This window comes from Macrobrachium rosenbergii, chromosome 57 (genome assembly GCF_040412425.1).
Source record: "Macrobrachium rosenbergii isolate ZJJX-2024 chromosome 57, ASM4041242v1, whole genome shotgun sequence".
NCBI classification, from domain to species: domain Eukaryota; kingdom Metazoa; phylum Arthropoda; class Malacostraca; order Decapoda; family Palaemonidae; genus Macrobrachium; species Macrobrachium rosenbergii.
In genome coordinates this window covers 57,372-78,262 of record NC_089797.1, presented here as the reverse complement: position 1 = coordinate 78,262, position 20,891 = coordinate 57,372, and the positions used below count along the sequence as shown (strand labels likewise).

General features: G+C 38.4%; 3 protein-coding genes across 4 annotated transcripts in view; 2 read left to right on the top strand and 1 right to left on the bottom strand.

Annotated features, from left to right (window-relative positions):
• Positions 1-4,421, top strand: part of LOC136837019 (nascent polypeptide-associated complex subunit alpha, muscle-specific form-like) — a 60,115-nt gene extending 55,694 nt beyond the window's left edge. The window contains exons 10-12 of one of the 2 annotated variants that reach the window (XM_067101561.1): positions 898-2,043; positions 2,263-2,444; positions 2,609-4,421. In XM_067101561.1, coding sequence (XP_066957662.1) covers positions 898-2,043; positions 2,263-2,444; positions 2,609-3,489 — 2,209 coding nt within the window. In that variant the 3' untranslated portion in view covers positions 3,490-4,421. The remainder of the gene's footprint in view (positions 1-897; positions 2,044-2,262; positions 2,445-2,608) is intronic. The other variant, XM_067101562.1, reaches the window with a different exon arrangement.
• Positions 4,422-6,093: 1,672 nt separating this feature from the next.
• On the bottom strand, positions 6,094-7,941 carry LOC136836969 (lactosylceramide 4-alpha-galactosyltransferase-like). The gene is made up of 3 exons (XM_067101504.1): positions 7,747-7,941; positions 6,714-6,920; positions 6,094-6,303 (listed from the first exon to the last, which is right to left on the bottom strand). The coding sequence occupies exons 1-3, from the start codon at positions 7,939-7,941 to the stop codon at positions 6,094-6,096; spliced, it is 612 nt and encodes a 203-aa protein (XP_066957605.1).
• An 8,995-nt stretch (positions 7,942-16,936) lies between these two features.
• On the top strand, positions 16,937-20,452 carry LOC136836896 (uncharacterized). Its single transcript, XM_067101337.1, has 4 exons — positions 16,937-16,955; positions 17,464-17,539; positions 18,764-18,926; positions 20,036-20,452. The coding sequence occupies exons 2-4, from the start codon at positions 17,464-17,466 to the stop codon at positions 20,322-20,324; spliced, it is 528 nt and encodes a 175-aa protein (XP_066957438.1). The 5' UTR covers positions 16,937-16,955; the 3' UTR covers positions 20,325-20,452.
• The last annotated feature ends 439 nt before the right edge of the window (positions 20,453-20,891 follow it).

The following is a 20,891-nucleotide window of genomic DNA, read 5'->3' as shown; positions in this document are numbered from 1 at the left end:
TTAGCACAGTCTTAAACCGTAATTCATACAACCTTTGAAGCATCTACAAGGGGAACATTAGAATTTTTCAATTGAATGTGAATTACATTGGGTAAACTTTCATTTGATCTAGACACCTTCCAGACGTCCATTTCTGCCTTAGATTGCATCATGGTCCTTTACAATAAGCTCTGCGTTTTCATTGTTTGCATTTATTAGCTGTTATGTAGACTTAGAGAATTATTATGCACTTTGACTTAACAAAGACATTACTTGCAAGCAGCAATATTTACTGATTTAATCTATATTTACTGGTTTCCTTTTCTACACAAAGTAAAAAGGAAGACATTTGAATGTTTAAAATTATCCATCTCCCCAAGAAGACAATAGTATAAAAGAAAAATTCTGAACCAATTGCAATCAATCCACCTGTCTGCTGACCAAACAGTAAAATGAAAGAGAAAAGCTATAAAAAAGGGGAGATTTAGCTGGCCACAAGTTCTAATATTTTCTTGTCACTCTTGTAGGTTATGTCTGTACACAGTACTATCATCATTAATATTTCTTATCGAATGTGCACGTAAGCATGAATTCTCATTTCATTTCTTTGCATACGAGTTTTCCATTTTTTTATATATATTTAGAGTTACAGAAAGCACGACCAGAGAATGCTGTAGCAATATTTGGTTCCTTATGCACGATTCCTGGGAGCATGGCCTCTTAAATTCTTCATAAGGTTCACTCATTAGGTCACAACTTTCCTGTAGACCATTTTACATACCCCTGCACGAGCTGCAAAAGTCACAGGCCTATCCTATTCTATCTGTTTCATTGTATCATTCAACCTCTTCTCATAATTCTGCATCTGAGTCTTAAAAAACTGAAAATCTCTCCTGATGAAACTCAATCATTTTACAGTGCTGCTCCTGTTGGTAATGTAGTGGATGTCCGTGCCTCGACTCCACAAGGAACAGGCAGTGCTAACATTGCTAAGAGCTTGCTGCAGTCGCAGACTGTGAATACAGTCAACAGTCAGTCTAGTGATTTTAGTCAGAAAGATGCTGGCGGAGTAAACTTCCGACCAATACCTGTGAGAAATACACCTCCAACAGTTGGACCGTTGAATTTACCAAACTTTGAGCCTTTCACCAGTGGCTCCTCAGGTTTCGAATACTCTTCTCCTGGTCAGAGAGTGCAAATTTCCTTCGGTCTTCCACATCAGCAGTCTGTAGGCTCCGGCAGGGTTAATAATGAGAACGTCAGACCTGCAAGAAACATAGGTGCATTTAATCTTAACGGTAGCCTGGGTAATTCACTCCTTAGGAGAAACAAGGGCAGAGGTGATTCTAAACAAAGCCACCAAAATGATCTCTCGCTATCCAAAGTAAAACCACCAACAACTACAACCCCAGTTTCACCTACAACCGCAGAAGTTACTTCTGCTCCTACTACTACTACTACTACTACTACTGCTGTTCCAACCACTTCAACAACACCCACAACAACAACCACTGTTGCTACTACTACTACTATTACTACCACCACTACTACTACAACTGAAAAGCCAACGCCCAGAACATGGACATTCTCCCTAAAGACTGACAGAGTAACAGAAAAACCTTCATCAACAACGACTGAGACATCAACAGCCTCTACCACAACTCCGGAGACTGGTCTCTCGACAGAAAAGCCCTCGACGGTTAAGCCTCGTTTCCGCGGACGTAAGCGCTTGCGCAGACCCCTGTCCCGTCGCCCAGTGACGTCTAGTACACAGTCACCTGTTGACGAAGAGAGTACCCAGGTTAGGCAGTGGAATTCTGGCCTCTTCTCTTTGAGGAATCGCACAGCCTCCAGACATAGGAAAACTTCACCCGTACTCCTTGCTGGTGACTTGAGGAAGGAAGGAGATTCACAAAACAAAGTTGGTAATGATACAAAAGGTTTAGTTAACAAGGAAAAGAAACCGGATTCGGGAGACGGTAATTCTGAAGTGTCCCATGATAAAGTGACAGAGGAAACCTCCAGTGAGGCCTCTATTGCAGGGACCAATGACGAGTCCCAGAAGTAAGTATAAATGACTCAGTATTCATAGGTATGACATATTTCAAGTATACAAGACAGTAAGACAGAACAGATTACGAATTTTAACTAATTTATTGACAGCGAACATAATTTTTACCGCTTTCCACAAATTAAATGGTGTCAGATTTATTAACATTTAAACTAAAATTATATGAAATGTTATTTGTGATAGTCACTAATGAGATTTCTTTTATTTTCCAGCGCTGTTGTCAGTAACGTAGACGTCAGAGGTTCCGCAAAGTCAATCACAAGTGGTCAGTCCGTTTTTGTCTCACCACAGAGAAATAGCTTTGTGTTCCCTCAAAGACGTGACCCCATCCTGCCCTTTGGTACACGCCTTTCCCGCCCGAGACCCACTTCCCCATTTACTAACCCCACAGCTGGTAAATGATAATGCCATATTTTGATACTGCCTCTCTGCATGACACCTGTGACTAGACCTAAGTTGGAGTAGCAGTTAGACCTACAGTGTAAGAAAATGTGCAACTGACTGTTTTGTGCTTTTAAATTTTAATATTTTACTGGCTAACTTATGACCTCATTCCAGGCCCCTCCCCACTAACCTCAAGCAGGACTCTCTCTGAGGTGCAGGCTTCACAAAACCTTATTAACTCAGTGGACCAAACCAGACCCTTTCAACAATTTCAGTCAGGCAAATCCCTCACGCCACCAAAACCTGATTCCCCCCGTAACACCCTAACTGACAAAACTGAGCTTAACCAATCCCCAGCAGCAATCCAACCAAATATGCTACCTATTATGACGCATCTTAACCTGCCTTTTGTCGTTGCCTCAATTAACCCACCCGCAAACAGTGATACAACTGACCCCCCATCTGAACCTGATGAAATACTAGTTCCTCCACCCACTGGACACGATAAGAAACCGACTAACCCACCCCACCTCCAACGCCTCTTCCCAAACCAGCACATTCCAGGAACCTTTACTCTCCACCAAAATGGGGGGACATTTACTTCCTCCTCCTCCTTTTCCTCTTCCTCGTCTTCCTCGACGACGCAAGAGGAATCGCACCATACTAAGAGCTCCCATTTCATCCAAAACAACACTGGACCCCTTCTTAGTCAGCCACAAGACGTCACTAGCAGCAGCAGCAGCACGCCCTTACCCACGACCAGGAGAGCTAGTTCCAGGGCTAAACTATTTCCAAGTTCAGCCAAACCGACGACTGTCGTCGGTTCTACTAGCCAAGGAAATGGCAAGGCTTTACAACAATCCCACCAGAATCCAGTTCTGCAACGCCCGCTGACGGAGAAGACGCGGCCTCTGACACGAGTGGCACAGACCCCCGTGTCAGAAGACTACATCAAAAACTTCCCTGAGGCAGCAGCTCCCGAAGGATTCCCAGGGGAGGATCCTGAGGAGGAAACCATTAAAAACAATATCTTCGAGTTGCAGCGCATCAATTAATTTGGTAGATCCCCACACTTCTGTCGTTCGAAAATCAGATAGATCATTGCTGATGCCATTGCCATATACTGTACATAGCTTCTATTTATCTCCTCACTCACTCCAGGTCCGGAATATATAAATATATATGTATAGGAAGTTGTCATCGAAACTCATGCCTGTAAACAAAACGCCTTCATTTGTTTTGAAAGAAGGAAACCTTTTGCTCAAGGAGAATATGTTTCTGTATCTCGTATGATTACTGTTGATATTTATAGTTGTTGATGGTTTTGTATCGTAACGTGTCTCGGAAATTGAATCAAAATATTCCTTTCCTTTTTGTAGAGTCGTCGTGTAAGCTCTTATTGGAACAGTGTGTGTACTAAAAGTAATGGGCATATGAGGTGACTCTGTATGTTGAGAATTATAGGGAACAATTTTTTTTAAAACGTCTTTAGGATTTTAGTAACTAAACAAAACAAACGTTTACCTGAACTCATCTCAATGTACAAAGTCTAAGGTTGTTTCACCGTAAGATGTTATTCAGATACTTGTACGAAACGTTAAGAAAAATTTCTTAGATTAAGTCAGTCTCGTATACAAGAGATACGATGCCATGTTACCACCCTCTAACCAGGATTACCAACTTATGGAACGTGTATATTTCTTCCAGCAATGCTCTGCGCAAGTTGGTGGTGTCTCAAGATTTGAGAAAATCCATTCATTTCTTCATTGTTTATTTAGGTAATGCTTGTAACTTATTACTAATCAGAAAATGAATTCTGAAATGTAAATACTTCCTGACGAAGTAGGTTGGTAATCCTGATTGATTTTCTGCCTCACGTTAATTTTAAGAATTATTATGATGCAGGTCACCATAATATTTTTTCTGTTTGTCTCTATAAGACGTGTTTTTTTTTTCCTTTTGTAAATAAAGAACAAATATTACTTTTCTCGCCATTTTTCATTCCCCTGGTTTGATGGTCTATTAAAACCAGCTTCTTAAAGTGATGTAGTGGGTTAGTACTTAGTACCTCTCAAGAGTTCGTTGTGGTCAGGTGAATCAAAGCGCCCTTGTTCTGTTGTGCCAAATCCGGGTTCGAATTCTGCCATGAACTTCAGAATATCTTTATTTGATTCTCCATTTGAATCTTTTCAGGCTTTGTAGTGACAAGCTTATCGAAAAAGCGTGAAGGAATCGAGATCTTGAGAAGGCATTGTGGTTATTACAATTATAAGCATAAATCGTGTTTTTTTTTTTTTTACAGTATTCACAAATTTCACCATGGAGTGTGTTTACATGAGAGGAATCTTCATATCATGGTTCATACTTACTTTAAATCGGAGAGTGGAAAAGTACGCTGAAAAAAAAACAAATACTAAAAATTTGTTTTATTTATTTGTGATGTTAAATAAGCGAACATCAGTTTTAGCTTCGAAGCAATCAATGTCATTTTCTGAGCAGTGACTACTTTTCATCTTGACGTGTAAACTGACCGTATACGTCTGATTCGAGCACCCAAATAGAAAGCCTTGTGCCTTCGATACTATATGCAAAAATGTCAAAGGATTCTCGAATTTTCAGCGCTGAATCAGTTCAACTTTAAGGATCACTATTTATGGTGCATTGAGGGACAGTTGGGGAAAGAGAGAGAATTCTTTTTCATATTAGGAATTAATATTTGAAAAAACGCAGCTTCTATTTGTCACTAAATGATCAAGAAATACATAAAACAAAAGAATCACCCCAACGAAGCAATGGAAATCTGGTTTCATGCCAGATAAAAGAAAAATCATCGAATCAAAAGTAATTTATTTGGAAAGAATAGCTAACGCCCATCTGAATATTTGGCGCTGAAGGAATGATTTTAGTTTCACTGATTATGACACAACCAAACAATTTAGAATGATACGAACGATTCTTTATGCCAAGTTATAGAAAAAAAGTAGATTAACTACCAGTTTTAACTTTATATAATGAGATTAATGAAATGTAGATGAGAGGCAACTGTGATTGGTGGTAAATAGTTGACGGATGTCAAAAAATTAAAGTTTATGGCTTTAAAAGATTATATTCACCCTGAACGTTAAATGTATATCAATCGGTGTCGTAAACTCTGTTTAGTATGAATGGGACCTGGGTGCCAATTAGTAATCTTTTTAGAGATGCAGCATTTAAATGAGGAAGGTTTTGCTTCGATAACAGAAAGTACATTCATATTATGCCTTTGGTCCTTGGTATATTACAGCTAAATGCAAGCAACAGACGGGAATGTCCTGCCTCCCGGTAAGTCATTTAAGCTAACTGGGAAGGACATTAGATATCTAATCTCAAATTCCACTTCGTTTTTATAACGAATTCCGTATGGTTCAAGGGCCATATATGGAAACTGTAATCTTGAATTCATACACGAAAAATGGCCTTTTATAACGCACCAAAAAATATGTAACTGAATGTAGGACAACAGAATTAGTTTAAAGAAACTGTAAACATTCATTCGTAAACGAAAAGGGGGCCCCAGTAACGTTCCAATAAAACACTCCCTGAACGTGGGACAATGGAATTCGCTCTTACGGCTTTCAACGCTGTACTGACCAACTTGGTCAGAGCACAGTACCACAACATCAGGGTCTCCCAATTCCTCCATGCCACGCACGGCCGGGCAAGGCTTCTCCGTAGTATCTGATGGCTCCCTCCGTCGAGTTTGCAGCATCTCGAGTCGAAGGGCAAAACGAAGCTGCGAGGGTGTCGTAGAGGCTATGGCTTCCAATCCTGACGGGAGAAAGGGCCGACACTCCAGACCACATGTGGACGATGTAACTCGAAGATATTTCCTGAAGAGGAGCGGGGAATTCAATGTCTGATGTCAGGTTAGAGATCATTTTAAGTTTTCTATTCTCGTACATTTAATGATTTTCACCTTTTCCATAACCTTGTCTGTCAGAAGACTTGTTAGGATCCAGTTCAAGGTAATAATTTTTATTTTTTAATCCCTGTTCCCTTGTGTTTGATTATTTATCACCATTTCCTATAACCTGCCTCTCTCTGCAGGCTGATTTCCTTTTAGAGCCCTCTTGGGGTTATAGCCTGTTGACTCTGTCCATAAGGGTTTTCAGCTGAAGATTTAAAGAAAGAAAGATAGATAGAAAGACGGAAATAGGAGGAAGCAGTGCCAAAATCTTCTTATACAGACGGATTTCAGCGGCAATTTCCCTAATATTCAACAGAAATACGGAGAACATACCTTCATTAGATTCTCCCCAAGATTTTCCGTGAAGATGTCTCCGCTTCTCTTCAGGGGAATGGGGTAAAATGCCTTACTGGGCATCAAGAGGACGTCTTGACATCTCTGAACGACCGAATCTCCCCTTTCGTCTGCGAAAGTGAAGTTGCAGGCTTCTTTGATCACGTTCGTCATCACCACTAGGCCATTGACGCCTCGTTCTTCGATCTGTGGTAGACACAGTGAAAGGTTGTTACTTTATTATCCTCCTCTTCTTTCTGTATTTCCATTTACCTCCTCTTGCTTCTTCCTAATAAACGCCACATCCTTTGGAAGCTTAAATTCCAATTCAGTGGCCCCTGTGGGCATGTTCCATATGAATAGGTTTCATCTTTATGAAATATAATGATAATACAATGCCAATGTTCTTACGGCTAGGGGTATTAGGTTCGAGTAAAGGATAACAGACAAATAATAGGGGAAAACCTGTCAGATGTCTTTTAATATTCTCTGTTATCTAACAGTCAAAAGGTCAAAATAACAGATATCTTTGTTTGGATAATTAGTGCTACAGTATAACAGAGTCAAATACTTACTTTCTTTGCACTGACGCACAGTAAGGAATGGCAAAGTGTCATAGTTCATTCAAAATTTATTATTATTATTATTATTATTATTATTATTATTATTATTATTATTATTATTATTATTATTATTATTATTATTATTATTATTATTATTATTATTATTATTATTCAGAAGCTGAACCCTATTCATATGGAACAAGCCCACAGGGGCCATTGACTTGAAATTCAAGCTTCCAAACTTTATCTATTAAGCCAGGCACTAGGGCACTTTCAACCATTCAGTGCTTTCAACAGTGAAGAGAGGGATTTGGACAGCAGGACAGCAAGACTGAAGAAGGGAAGAGTGGATGGAAGTAAAGCAAACAGCTAAAAAGTGGGTGCAACTAGGAGACAAACGGAAGCTGAAGACACCTTTCAGCAACGCCTGAGGGGATGTTAACTCTAGAAAGATAAGACGCCACACTCACGCCAAAAAACTCGTTCTGCCTCTGAAGGTTCTTCTGCAGTATAGGATTCCCCCGATGGAAGTGGAATATTGCATTGTTGATGAATTTCTTCGTCACGCGCCCGACGAAGTTCGTCAGGGACGTCAGGTCCTTCATGCAAACTGTGTCTGTGTCGCTGAAGAGACCCCCCGTCTGGCCTAGGAGGGCCAGCCGCATCATATCGGAGAGATGGATTTCGAGCCAGCCTGTTGAGAATCAATACGGATGAATTTCGAGTCGATCTGCTGGGAATCAATACTGAGACTATATTTGCTGAGAATCAATACCGAGACTTTATAGATTTATTTAGGTTTCTTGTGGATTGGTCATGGCGAGTCATTCTTTATATATTAAAGGTTTATTACAGAGATTCTCACGTGAAAATAAAAGAAGGAGATATCAAGACTTTCGATTATCATTCTAAAGTCGTATCCAGAGTACTGAACAGTTTTAAGAAACTTGGAAACTGTTTAGCACCCTTGAGGAGACTTTATAATGAAAGTAGAAAGTATAACACCTTTTATTTTCATGTGAATTATTATTATTATTATTATTATTATTATTATTATTATTATTATTATTATTATTATTATTATTATTATTATTATTATTATTATTATTATTATTATTATTATTATTCAGAAGATGAACCCTATTCGTATGGAACAAGCCCACCATAGGGGCCACTGACTTGAAATTCAAGCTTCCAAAGAATATGGTGCTCATTAGGAAGTGAGAGAAGGTAAAGGGAAATATGTAAAGAAGAGATCTCGCTTATTAAAAATTAAAAATAAATTGATAAATTAGTAAATAGATACAAATGTATTAAAATACAAGGGGAATAGCATTCAGGTTAATGCATAGCATCTTCGCTTGAAATTTTGAAGTTCCAATTGCTCGACATCATCAGGGAGACTTATATAGATCTCATTTATAGATCATTGCGGAAGTACAAAGCTTATTACAGATATAATGAACTACAAACTTCTTGATTTCATAATATCTTTGAGTACATGCTCTGTGAAAGTTTGAAGGTGCAAGCAGTGGCCCCTGGTGGCGGCACTCCAAGTTACGATGTACTAGTATCAGATCTTTGCTAGTATACCAAAGCCTTGACTCCAGATTTGTGGAGTGAAATGAAGATGCTCTTCTCTCCGTACCTAAATCACGTCACTTTGGCCATTCTCAGGCAAATGACAACAGATAAACAAAGCCAGATTAACAATCACTAACGCGACTTCATCCACAAACGCGAAGTGAAGAGCTCGTAGGTAGGAAGCCCTCGAAAAAGTAGGTCTAGGTCAGCCGTGACCAAGTGGAGGTTTAGGTACCGCTTCTGTAGCTTCGCCAGGAGACCGTCGGCATCGTCAGCGCTGGGAGTAATCATCACGTACCATACTTCGGCCGTGGGGTTTTGGCGGGCGTAGCTGGGGAAAAGGAGACGTTTGGAAACTGAGGATAATAATAATAATAATAATAATAATAATAATAATAATAATAATAATAATAATCATACAAAACTGAGTCCTAAAGTCCTACTTTCGCAAAAGTTACAAACGCAGATTCAGTGAGACGCATAAAGGACCCTTAGCTTAATTTATGAAGCTTCTGGTAAGGTCAATAACTAGCGTAAAACGAGATTTGTAAAGAAAGAGGAAGTTCTTTCCGGTAACCAACCTCTCCACTGAGCAGATCGAACGGTAGGCAGGTCTCCGGACACAGGAAGACTCCACCAGGAATATGTTGTACTGACCTCTTGAAGGAATGATATCTCTGGGGAAGAGAAAGTCTCTCCTGAGATTAATCTGCATTGAAGCAAGTGGCATGGAAGCCAATGAGAGAGCTAGGGTTGTATCTGAGAGAGAGAGTGAGAGAGAGAGAATAATTAGTCAAGTCTTTATGTAAGGTACATGAAATATCAAATTCAAGGATTTTCAAAACTGTCCTCTGGCTAGACTTCTGAGAAAAAAATGATAATTACTGAGAGAGAGAGAGAGAGAGAGAGAGAGAGAGAGAGAGAGAGAGAGAGAAGAACATCCCCAAGCAAAGAGAAATATCATGAGATGACAAGAAATCTAATTCTCACCTGTACAGAACAGGTAGCTTTAGGGGAACCAATAGCGGGTGTAGGTGTTTGGCGCAAATGAATTTTCTCCACCACACGTTCTCGTCCTTTGTAATTTCTCCTCCTTGACCTTTGCTGTTTTCTGTAAGGAATGAAGAGGACGCAGAATTAAAGTCTTAAATAAATAAGTAAAAAATGCCCAGAAATTTCTTCTGTGCAATCGAGTTTTCTGTACAGTAGCTACAGCGTATAATCAAGGGCACCGAAAATAGATCTATCTTTCGGTGGTCTCGGTATGATGCTGTATGAGCCGCGGCCCATGAAGCCTTAACCACGGTCTGGTGGTGGCCTGACCTATAGCGTTGCCAGACGCACGATTAAGGCTAACTTTAACCTTAAATAAAATAAAAACTACTGAGGCTAGAGAGCTGCAATTTGGTATGTTTGATGATTAGAGGGTGGATGATCAACATACCAATTTGCAGCCCTCTAGCCTCAGTAGTTTTTAAGGCCTGAGGGCGGACAGAAAAAACTGCGGACGGACACGATTTTTAGTTTTCTTACCAGAAAACTAAAAATCGCGTCCACTGTGATTAAATAGACATCTAGAAAGTATAGTAAACTGGGACCTTGATAGCAAACAGGTGACACGGTTAGGAAAATAAGGAGATAGGCTGGAAATTCCACGTCCTGATATTATTAATATTAAAAGGCTCTAGCACCGGGGCACATCAGCCTTGAAACAGTGAAAAAAATGAGTTGGGGAGATTGGACAGCAAGATAAAAAGATCCGGAAAATTAAGGAGGTGAAGTACAGTACAAAGATCTAAAAGTGGAACTTTGAGAAAACCAACAATTTTATTTAGAATCAGTGATTAGAGGCTTTGGACAACAAGACTGAAGAAAACGGGAACGGAGGTAAAGTAAAATGCTATAGATTGGATGCAGCTAGGGGCAGAAGGGACGCAGCAAACAGCCTTTAGGTAAGCCCACAGTACACCACATGAGGTGCCCAGACGGCTCTACCCCCACCCCACCTACGGGAATAGGATCGAGTTCAAAGCTCCCTCGTTTTCTAAGCTTCTAAGAAGTTGGAATTTTTTCAATTTATAAAATGAGAGTAGCTAGACTCACCTGCAGTAGTGCCGCCTTCGAAGCCATTTATATAATGAACTCGCCGGGAGATGAGGACGAACAACGAAGTCACCAGGAATGCCCCGTAAACGAGAAACACAACTCTCGAGTGAATGATGGCTTTCATTTTGGAAAAACCTCACGAAGGCCAAATTATACTTCATGGAGAATTAATGAACAATTTTTAGTACTCCATTCCAGATTATTAAATATCTGTTGTATGTAAACTTCTCGGAGGCTCATGCGTAATATAAGCATTTCAGTGAAAACTTCACATTTGCTAACGTTAAACTGCCTACGTTGCCTGTTTTGAATTCCTCGAGAACTTATTCCGTCACTCGCCACGATGGAGGAGGAAAATTGATACCGAAAAACTTTCCGTGAAAGATATCCCGCCGACCTACAACTCCGCCAGGTTTTCCTAGTTTTTCCCAGATAGCGAGGGTTTAAGCCAGGTTTTCCGGGAGAAATATTTCTCAAGCTTGCTGCCAGAGTTGAACGTTCGCAAGTTTCTCTTCTGAAATATCCGACGGAAAACTGAAATTTTAGAAGACCTCCTTGTTCTGATTTCACAGATCTTGGTTATGACTCTCCATGAATAATGAAGATTCAAAACTCCTTTACATAAGGAACCGGTATTACGTATAAATTTGTTCTGTTCTGGTGCTTCACAGACATTATTATTATTATTATTATTATTATTATTATTATTATTATTATTATTATTATTATTATTATTATTATTTTCACCGTGCCAATGGTATTTCTTTTTAGGTGGTTTTTCTTTTTTCTGACGTCTATTTTTGGTATTTCTAGTGCAGTGTTCCTTCAGCCCACCTTTGACGCAGCCATTTTGATAGGAGAAACCTTTTTATTGCTGCAATGCTGCTTCAGCCCACCTTTTGACATGGCCATTTTGATAGGAGAAACCTTTTTATTGCTGCAATGCTGCTTCAGCCCACCTTTTGACGTAGCCATTTTTATAGAAGCTTTTTATTGGTGCAATGTTGTTTCAGCCCACCTTTTGACGTAGCCATTTTGATAGGAGAAACCTTTTTATTGATGCAATGCTGCTTCAGCCCACCTTTTGACGTAGCCATTTTTATAGGAGAAACCTTTTTATTGCAGCAATGTTGCTTCAGCCCACCTTTTGACGTAGCCGTTTTGACAGGAGAAGCCTTTTTATTGGTGCAATGTTGCTTCAGCCCACCTTTTGACGTAGCCATTTTTATAGAAGAAACCTTTTAATTGATGCAATGCTGCTTCAGCCCACCTTCTGATGTAGCCATTTTGACAGGAGAAACATTTTTATTGGTTCAATTTTGCTTCAACCAACGTCTCTTTCATAGTTCAGTTGACTTGCTTAAATAACGCTTTATTCTTTCTTGTGCTACTAGGTTTTACTATAACTCTGTCATATTTATCATCCTTGTGGAATAAGCAAAACTTACAAACACACACAAATCTGATTCATTTGAATGATTCACAAGAAACGCTGAAAACCGAAAGTTTGGTTAAATTTTGGTATTATTTATGGATTAGTTAAATGATTTTCATTCCCTTCCAAGAGTCTTGAGGATATGACAATGTTAATCTATGCATTCTATACAACCTCTTGCACTCTTAATGACGAAAACCAATTTTTTATGTTATCTGACAATGCTATTGATGTCTTTAAAACCAAGCAAAAAGAAAGAGCTTAAGAAACGATAATATGAAAATTATCATTCATTCGGGTTCGACTTATCTGTCGTCTGATTATGCAATATCAAGTTACAAATATTTGCTATATACAGCAAATCATGATATGTTATACACATAATATGATTTGAAATAGGCAATAGAATACAGCTTCAATTTATTGTCAAGATTAAGGAGAGAGAGAGAGAGAGAGAGAGAGAGAGAGAGAGAGAGAGAGAGAGAGAGAGAGAGGGAGAGAGAGAGAGAGAGGGCTAAGAGTAGAATAATGTTAGAAGTCATTTGATCAAAGTACTTTGATCGTACAGGCTTCTGAGCCTTTAAAGTAAATGCAATATATGATATACGCTAGTATCTTCGGATGCCTACAATGTTACTTCAAAGAATATTTTTCAGACGGTCTCTTTTGGCAAAATCTTGGCTGGGGTAGTGACCATAGGTACACATACACACATGCTTATGCATATATATATATATATATATATATATATATATATATATATATATATATATATATATATATATATATATATATACTGTATATATACTGTATATATATGTGTATCTTCTAAGTATATCTCTCTCTCTCTCTCTCTCTCTCTCTCTCTCTCTCTCTCTCTCTCTCTCTCTTTCTTAGGCACCGAGGCTCCGTCGAACGCTACATGGTAATTCAAGCATGGAAACAGATAGAAGGAATTACCGAAAACATCATGGAACTAAAATTATCAAAAGAGCAAGCAGAGGTAGATTAATAGTGCCAAAAACTATACCAGGAAAATTAAGGAAAGCACACAGGACATTAATCCACCACGCACCAGCATCGATAATGCAGCGTCTATTCAATGCGCTACCAGCTCATCTGAGGAACATAACAGGAGTGAGCGTAGATGTGTTTAAGAATAAGCTCGACAAATCTCTAAGATGCATCCTCCATCCAAGACTGGAAGATGCAAAATATACCGAAGATGCGTTAGCAACTCTCTGGTAGACATCAAAGGTGCCTCACACTGAGGGACCTGGGGCAACCTGAACGAATTGTAAGGTCTGTAAGGTAAGGTCTGAATGTACCATGTAGCACTGTCTCCGATTCCCTTCGGGTACCGTCTGTGCCCAGAGGGGGCAAGACCTGGTTAGCTGATTGCCCAGAAATCCTCTCAGTGAAGCCCATCGGGTTTTATTCCTATACTAAAGGATTTTATTCTTATTTAAGGCGAATAAATCATTCTAAATCTCATATATATATATATATATATATATATATATATATATATATATATATATATATATATATATATATATATATATATATATATATATATATACAGTATATATATGTATATTTTATAAATGTTTATATATGTGTGTATGTATGTTTTACTGTGATAAAATAAGTAAAATATCCTCGCTTGAGTTTGGGCACCAATCATGCTGTGTTCATTATTTTGTTCAGGAAATGGAATGAGAAATACATATTGCACGCATGCATTCAAGTTTGTTGTTGTTGCACGTGATTTTATCTGCATCCATATGTATCCATATTGAAGCATACAGCATTGTATGTACATCAGGATGGTGGGCAACGCACGTAGCCATTGACAGATAAAAGAACATGGATCTCTGAATTAGTTTTTTGGAGGACAAAGGTAAATGACAGTTATACATCATTGTTTGTACGAGTGCGGATAATTGTGCATATAATTATACTTAAACTAGGCAATCCTGCCATGGGCACTGAGAAGTGAATGACCTGTTTAGGGCACAGTTTCTTTGCTTACGGAAGGAGTTCACAACCTGGGTCACATATACCCTAAAGGGTACATTTATATTCTTCGAAGGAAATGAAAGAGGTCTGAATTGCCTAAACTTAGCCTCAACCACCTCATTAAAATTAGCATTTTTGCTCTTTGTTACATATATAATTTCTATGGGTACAAGGGAACCTGTGAGAATGCCCAAAGGTCACGAAGCAACAAGAGAAGGTTGAGAGAGAGAGAGAGAGAGAGAGAGCTCTCCACTAATAGGTCGTTCAGCCTAAGAGGGTCAATCCACCACTAGGAAAATAAAGATGACGTGGGCATTGGCTGCTTGCCCATCATCCAGTGAGCTAAAGTAGAGGGTATAACAGTCACTCACTGATATCTCCTTAATGTAATGCTGATATCTGGTACTTCATTTGCCTTGTTCTGTGATTACAAGCGTCAGTATAATATGAATAGATTTAATGTTATTTGGAAAGCAGATAGTTGAACTGAATGCATAGTTCTCTCTGTTCTTAAAATAGCTCTTGTTCCATAAAGAGAATATGTTATTTAGAAAACAGATAACTGAATAGAATGCATAGTTCTTTTTGCTCCTAAAAATCTTTAATCCTCAAAGAGGAATTCATGACATCAACTGATTTATGCACTAGAATTGTGTCACTTCTGTCACCATTGTTTTTGTGCTTGCGTGTGAGTGTGTGTGTGTGTGTGTGTGTGTGTGTGTGTGTGTGTGCCTCATCCAATTCACATTCCTAGATATGGCCAAGAATCATTTAGGAAATATATTTTGTTGTAATGGACAGAGAGCTTCCTGTTAAAAAAAATCTATGTATCAGGTTGCTTTCAAGTGTTCACTTTTTTTTTTTTTTTTTTTTTTTGTCACTCACCATCGGGTTTTGTGCTTGTGTGCTTGTGTGTGGGTAGACGCCTTATCCAGTTCATATTCCTAAACACGCCCAAGCAATTGTAAATTGAAATATACTTTAATAAAAAGGACATAGAGTTTCCTCTAGGAAAAATCTGTGTATTAGGCTGTTCTCGAGTGAGCGCTGTTCTTGATAGACTGTGCATATCTTATAGAGGTAGAATTTACTGAACCTTCTACGTTGGGTTATCAGTTCCTTACTCCAGCCTTCTCTTCTGTTCTGGGGACCTTTCAAAGCCTCTGCTTTTACTCTCACAACTATTCCATCAGTAGGGTTTGCACTTATGGAAACTCTGGTACACATTATTATTATCATCATTTCATTTCGGTAGATGATGAAACCTATTCACATAGAACAAGCACACCAAAGGGGCCATTGACCTGAAATTCAAGCTTCCAAAGAACTGTGGTTTCAACCTCCCACCGCAGCAGACCCCACACTGCGGCAGTAACTGATCATGATACAGAGCCAGTGATTTTTTCATCGCCCTGGGGCGACACTACGACCATATCAGTGGACTAGCACAAAGGACAAGCGCTGGGACCTATGAGGTCATTCACATGTGCTAGAAACGTGATTCTCGAATAGTTCCTGTTGAAGCTACACACACCATGTTCTGTATTATTATGGATTTGCAGTTAGCTCTCGGGCTCGAAGCCACGTATATACAGTATACTCGGACCTCAGCTCATCCTTAATTAGATTAGTGTCCACGATTATATTCCTCTGTGCAGTTTTATTCCACTATTTTCTCCCGAAATATCATGTCCAGAAGGTCTATTGTTCAACTACCTGTTGATGAATATAGCCAAAAGAATCAAACATTTACTAAAGGAACGACTTTGCAACGATTTTTTATTATTTTTACCTTGTTCTGAGCTCCAGTACCCAACTAATTTTTTTAGAAACATCCTTCCATTCCAATAAGATTCTTCCGTATGTTATCAAATTGCTGTAAGTCTCCTCAAACTTATTTCATTCGTACAATTTTTAGATCCAGAAAATGGACTTAAGCCAGAAGGTGTTTGAAGTTCACATGGGGAAAAAAATAAAGGCTTTGAAAGTCTATACACATACGTTTAGGAATTTTCGCCAATCCTCCATCATTACATAATAGAGATAAGGTGCTTTGGTTTTTATTTCTGCATCAAAGATTAGACCAAGCATTTCCACGTTCCTTGATACATTTGTGTTCATATGTAGGTGTAAGGATGAATGTACCTAAATTTTATTTAGTTATATCAAATGATAGAGGCAAATGCATTCAAAAACAAAAGACTTATACATCTAAAGGAGAAAATTTCTAAAGTACCGTAAGTTAGGATACATGTATGTAAATTCGATTTACTTTAATCAGACGATAAAGCCAAATGCGTTTAAATTCAGCAAAGCTATAAATCTCAAAGAGGTCATTTCTAAAGAAAGGCAGCCATAAATGGACACCTTGGCGACTTTTCTGGTGTCCGTTGGATGGAGGAAAGTTCCAATAAGAATTCGAGACCTGAGGCAGTGGCTTCGAGAGTCCGTACTTCCTGGAACAATTTTTCCTGCATCGGGTATATAAAGGCTACCGCGTTCCTTCACGTCAGCTGACTACTACACGCTAAGGTAAGTTGAAACTTGTTGTATGTTGAATACAAATGTCTTCGTACGTATGTACTTCTTCTTATTATATGTATTTTTAATAGGACACAATTTTAGGCAGGGAAGGGGTTCGTCACAAAGTCCTTAAAGATGATGTGCCTCTATCAGTTATATTTTGTAATGTGTAAAAGTCTTATTTTTTTAGTTTTCTGTATAAGAAAACTATTGTGCCGGCTTTGCCTGTCCGTCCGCACTTCATTCGGTCCCACTTTTCCCGCCCGCCCTCAGATCTCAAAAACCACTGAGGCTAGAGGGCTGCAAATTGGTATGTCGATCATCCAGCCTCCAATCACCAAACATACCAAATTGCAATTATATAGTAAAATAAACAAAAGACTTCGAAAGTCTCTGCGTGTTTATTTTACACAGTAATACATTTACTATACAATTATGGATTGTCATTACGCAGATTGTTTTTCACGAGATTGTGGATTTCTCAGTCATGAATCTATTGTTTCCTTTCTCTCGTCAGATGAAGACTTTCGCTTTGGTGGCACTGGGACTTGCGGCCCTGATCGGCTGTTCGTCAGCAGTTGAAGAGGAGAGTGGTAAGTGTCATGTAGTTATCTATAATTATGATAAACCATATTTAGATGGTTGCAATACACCTTTACGAGAACTATTCAAGGATGGTCTAACCTCTAGCTATAAAGGTATTAACTGATCTCATTTTATTCAAGTGACAAAAATACTTAACTTTGCAGGTAAAATCATACAGTTTTGTTTACCTTCACTGAGGCATACTATCAATTAATTTTTGGCCTAACCCAGTGGTTCCCAACCTTTTATTGGACATCCCCCACCTAATAATTATTTTGGGGGGGCATCCCAAAGCCAAATCAAAGTCCTTCAAAGAAGGCATCGCGCTTACCCCATACAAAAATGGGAAAAAAGCACGTTAAAAGAAGATGATTATGATGCCACCTGTAGTGATATATAATTCTTATTTTTTTCAAAAAGTGAACTTCTTTTCCCTCTGAGGAAGACTAAAAGGCCATTAGCCCCAAGTTGGGAACCACTGGCCTAACCTCCAGTTGAAAATGTGTCCACTGATCTCATTTCGTTCATGCAACTGAAACACTTTATTTTTCAGGTAAAATCATACACTTTCCTCTACCCCTTACTGAGGATTAATATCAATTTATTTTTAAGTTTTAATGGTTGGTGTAGACATTCGAGTTTTCTTCAGGATAACGGATGATGCAAGCTGTCAGTTTAGCACTGAGTTTTGCAAGTGTTTTTTTTTTCTCTCTTTTTTGCGAATTTCAAGTCACAAGTTTTTCTTAACTGGGAAGAAGAGTAGGGCTTCACATTAAAAGACAAATTACAATATATATATATATATATATATATATATATATATATATATATATATATATATATATGTGTGTGTGTGTGTGTGTGTATATATATATATATATGTATGTATATATACATATACATATATACTGTACATACATATACACACATACATACATATGTATATATACATTATATATATATATATATATATATATATATATATATATATATATAATATATATATATATGAACACACATGGAAACGTGTTCATTTATTTACATATATTTCTCTTTGCCGAAGTATGAACATTGGCCAGTCACTGACCAGTATTAACGTAGATGAGAGAAGAACCATCAGGGAAAATTGACAGTGTATAGACATTGAAATCAACTAATGATGCATCCTTTGTAATAATAATAATAATAATAATAATAATAATAATAATAAAATAAAATCGACTCGTTCACAGACAGCCCCGAAGTGAAGATCTTCGCCGGCTACGTCACCCGAACCCGATTCAAGGTCCTCACTTCCTCGACCCTCCTCAGTTGCATCTCGTCCCTGAACCAGAACGCCAAGTGCGGAGGCCGCAGGAGAAGGAGCCGCCCCAGCAACATCGAGAGCGAACTCTCGTAAGTGGAGTGGAGTAGAATTATATGATGATATATTGCATAAGATTGAATCTATTTCATCTTCTGTAAAAATGGTCAGGAGAATTATCTGCATTGCATAGATTTGATCTATTTAGGGCTCAAAAATTGTTAGTAGATTTATATGACGATATACTGCATAGGATTTAATCTATTTCGTCTTCTGTAGCTTGGTAAAACTATCAGTAGACTTAAGTGACGATGTAATGCATACGACTGAATCTATTTAGTCTTCTGTAGTTTGGTAAAATGGTCAGTAGAATTATGTGACGATGTATTACATAGGATTTGATCTATTTAGTCTTCTGCAGCTCAGTAAAATTGTTAGTAGATTTATATGACGATGTACTGCATAGGATTTAATCTATTTCGTCTTCTGTAGCTTGGTAAAACGATCTGTAGAGTTATCTGACGATGTATTACATAGGATTTAGTCTATTTCGTCTTCTGTAGCTTGGTAAAATGGTCAGTAGAATTATATGACGATGTATTGCATAGGATTTAATCTATTCAGTCTTCTGTAGCTTAGTAAAACGATTGGTAGGTTTGGCTGACGATGTATTGCATAAGATTTAATCTATTTAGTCTTCTGTAGCTTAGTAAAATGGTCATTAGATTTATATGACGATGTATTGGAATGGAATGGAACGTTAGGCCAAAGGCCAAGCACTGGGACCTATGAGGTTATTCAGCGCTGGAAAGGAAATTGAGAGTGGGTAGGTTTGAAAGGTGAAACAAGAGGAAAACCTTGCAGTTGCACCACGCAATAATTGTTAGGAGAAGGTGGGTAGCAAGATGGAAGAAAGATAACACGAATGTGGAGGTACAGTAAAAGGAACGAAAGGGGGTTGTACCTAGGAGCCGAATGTATTGCATAGAATTTCATCTGGCACTGAACTGTAGACATTAATAAAAGGTGTTTGCAGAGTCCTTCCTACACCCACTTATTACCTTCTTCCATCTTGCTGTCCAACCGCTCTAACTCCCTCTTTCTCCACTGTCTTAAGCTCTGAATGGCTTAAAAAGTTCCACAGTGCCCTGAATTTTCATTAAATTGAATTATAATGATTCCGTTTCCCTCTTCACGACAGGATCATGGAACCCAACACAGCACTGGACGGCTCCGAGGGAGAAGTGAGCGTCGCAAAACGGGAGGTTTCCAAACAGGAGGCGAAGGCTGACGAAGATAAGGGGAAACTCTTCGTGTCTCTGACCACATTCACGACGATGACAACCACTTCCTACACTGCCAACACCTCGACCACCGTGTCTGTCTCCTTCCACTGTATTCCCCAGACGGCATCAAACTTCCTTACTGTTTGTAAACGGATCTCAGGCATTTGTCGTGAATTTCTTGAGGTCGTCCCTGATGCTTTGTGAAGAATAAATACGTCCACCGGATTCTGATAGAATGTGATTGCTGTCGTTTCTATGCATGAGTGTACATAGCTGATATGTTGTACATAATGAAGTCCATGAAGAGTGTAACTGTAAATAAAACGTTTTTAAGAAAATAGTGGGTTTTTTTAATAAGTTAAAACATTTTTAAATAAATGATGTTCTTTCTTTTAGTGAGATGAGACATTTTAGAAAAATAATGTTCCTTCCTTTAATGGGTCAAAACGTTTTTATAAGAATAATGTTCTTTCTTTCAATGAGTTCAATCGTTTTTAGAAAAATAATTTCCCTTGCTTTTGATAAATCCACATGCAATTACAGTATTTGTAATTGTGAAAAGTATGGTTCTTTTACAGCCACAGAACACGAGAAAGGTATTTTCTAAGCATATTATAATCCTAAACAGCAAGAATTTGCTTTACTTCTTCAGAGAACTGATCAGTAAATCTGCCATTCGAAAAAAAAATCAATAAGAATTTCATCCGATTTTCCCACTTCAACCTAAACCTCTTTTTATATTCCTTGTGTCCGAAGTGATGTGAAGTCATG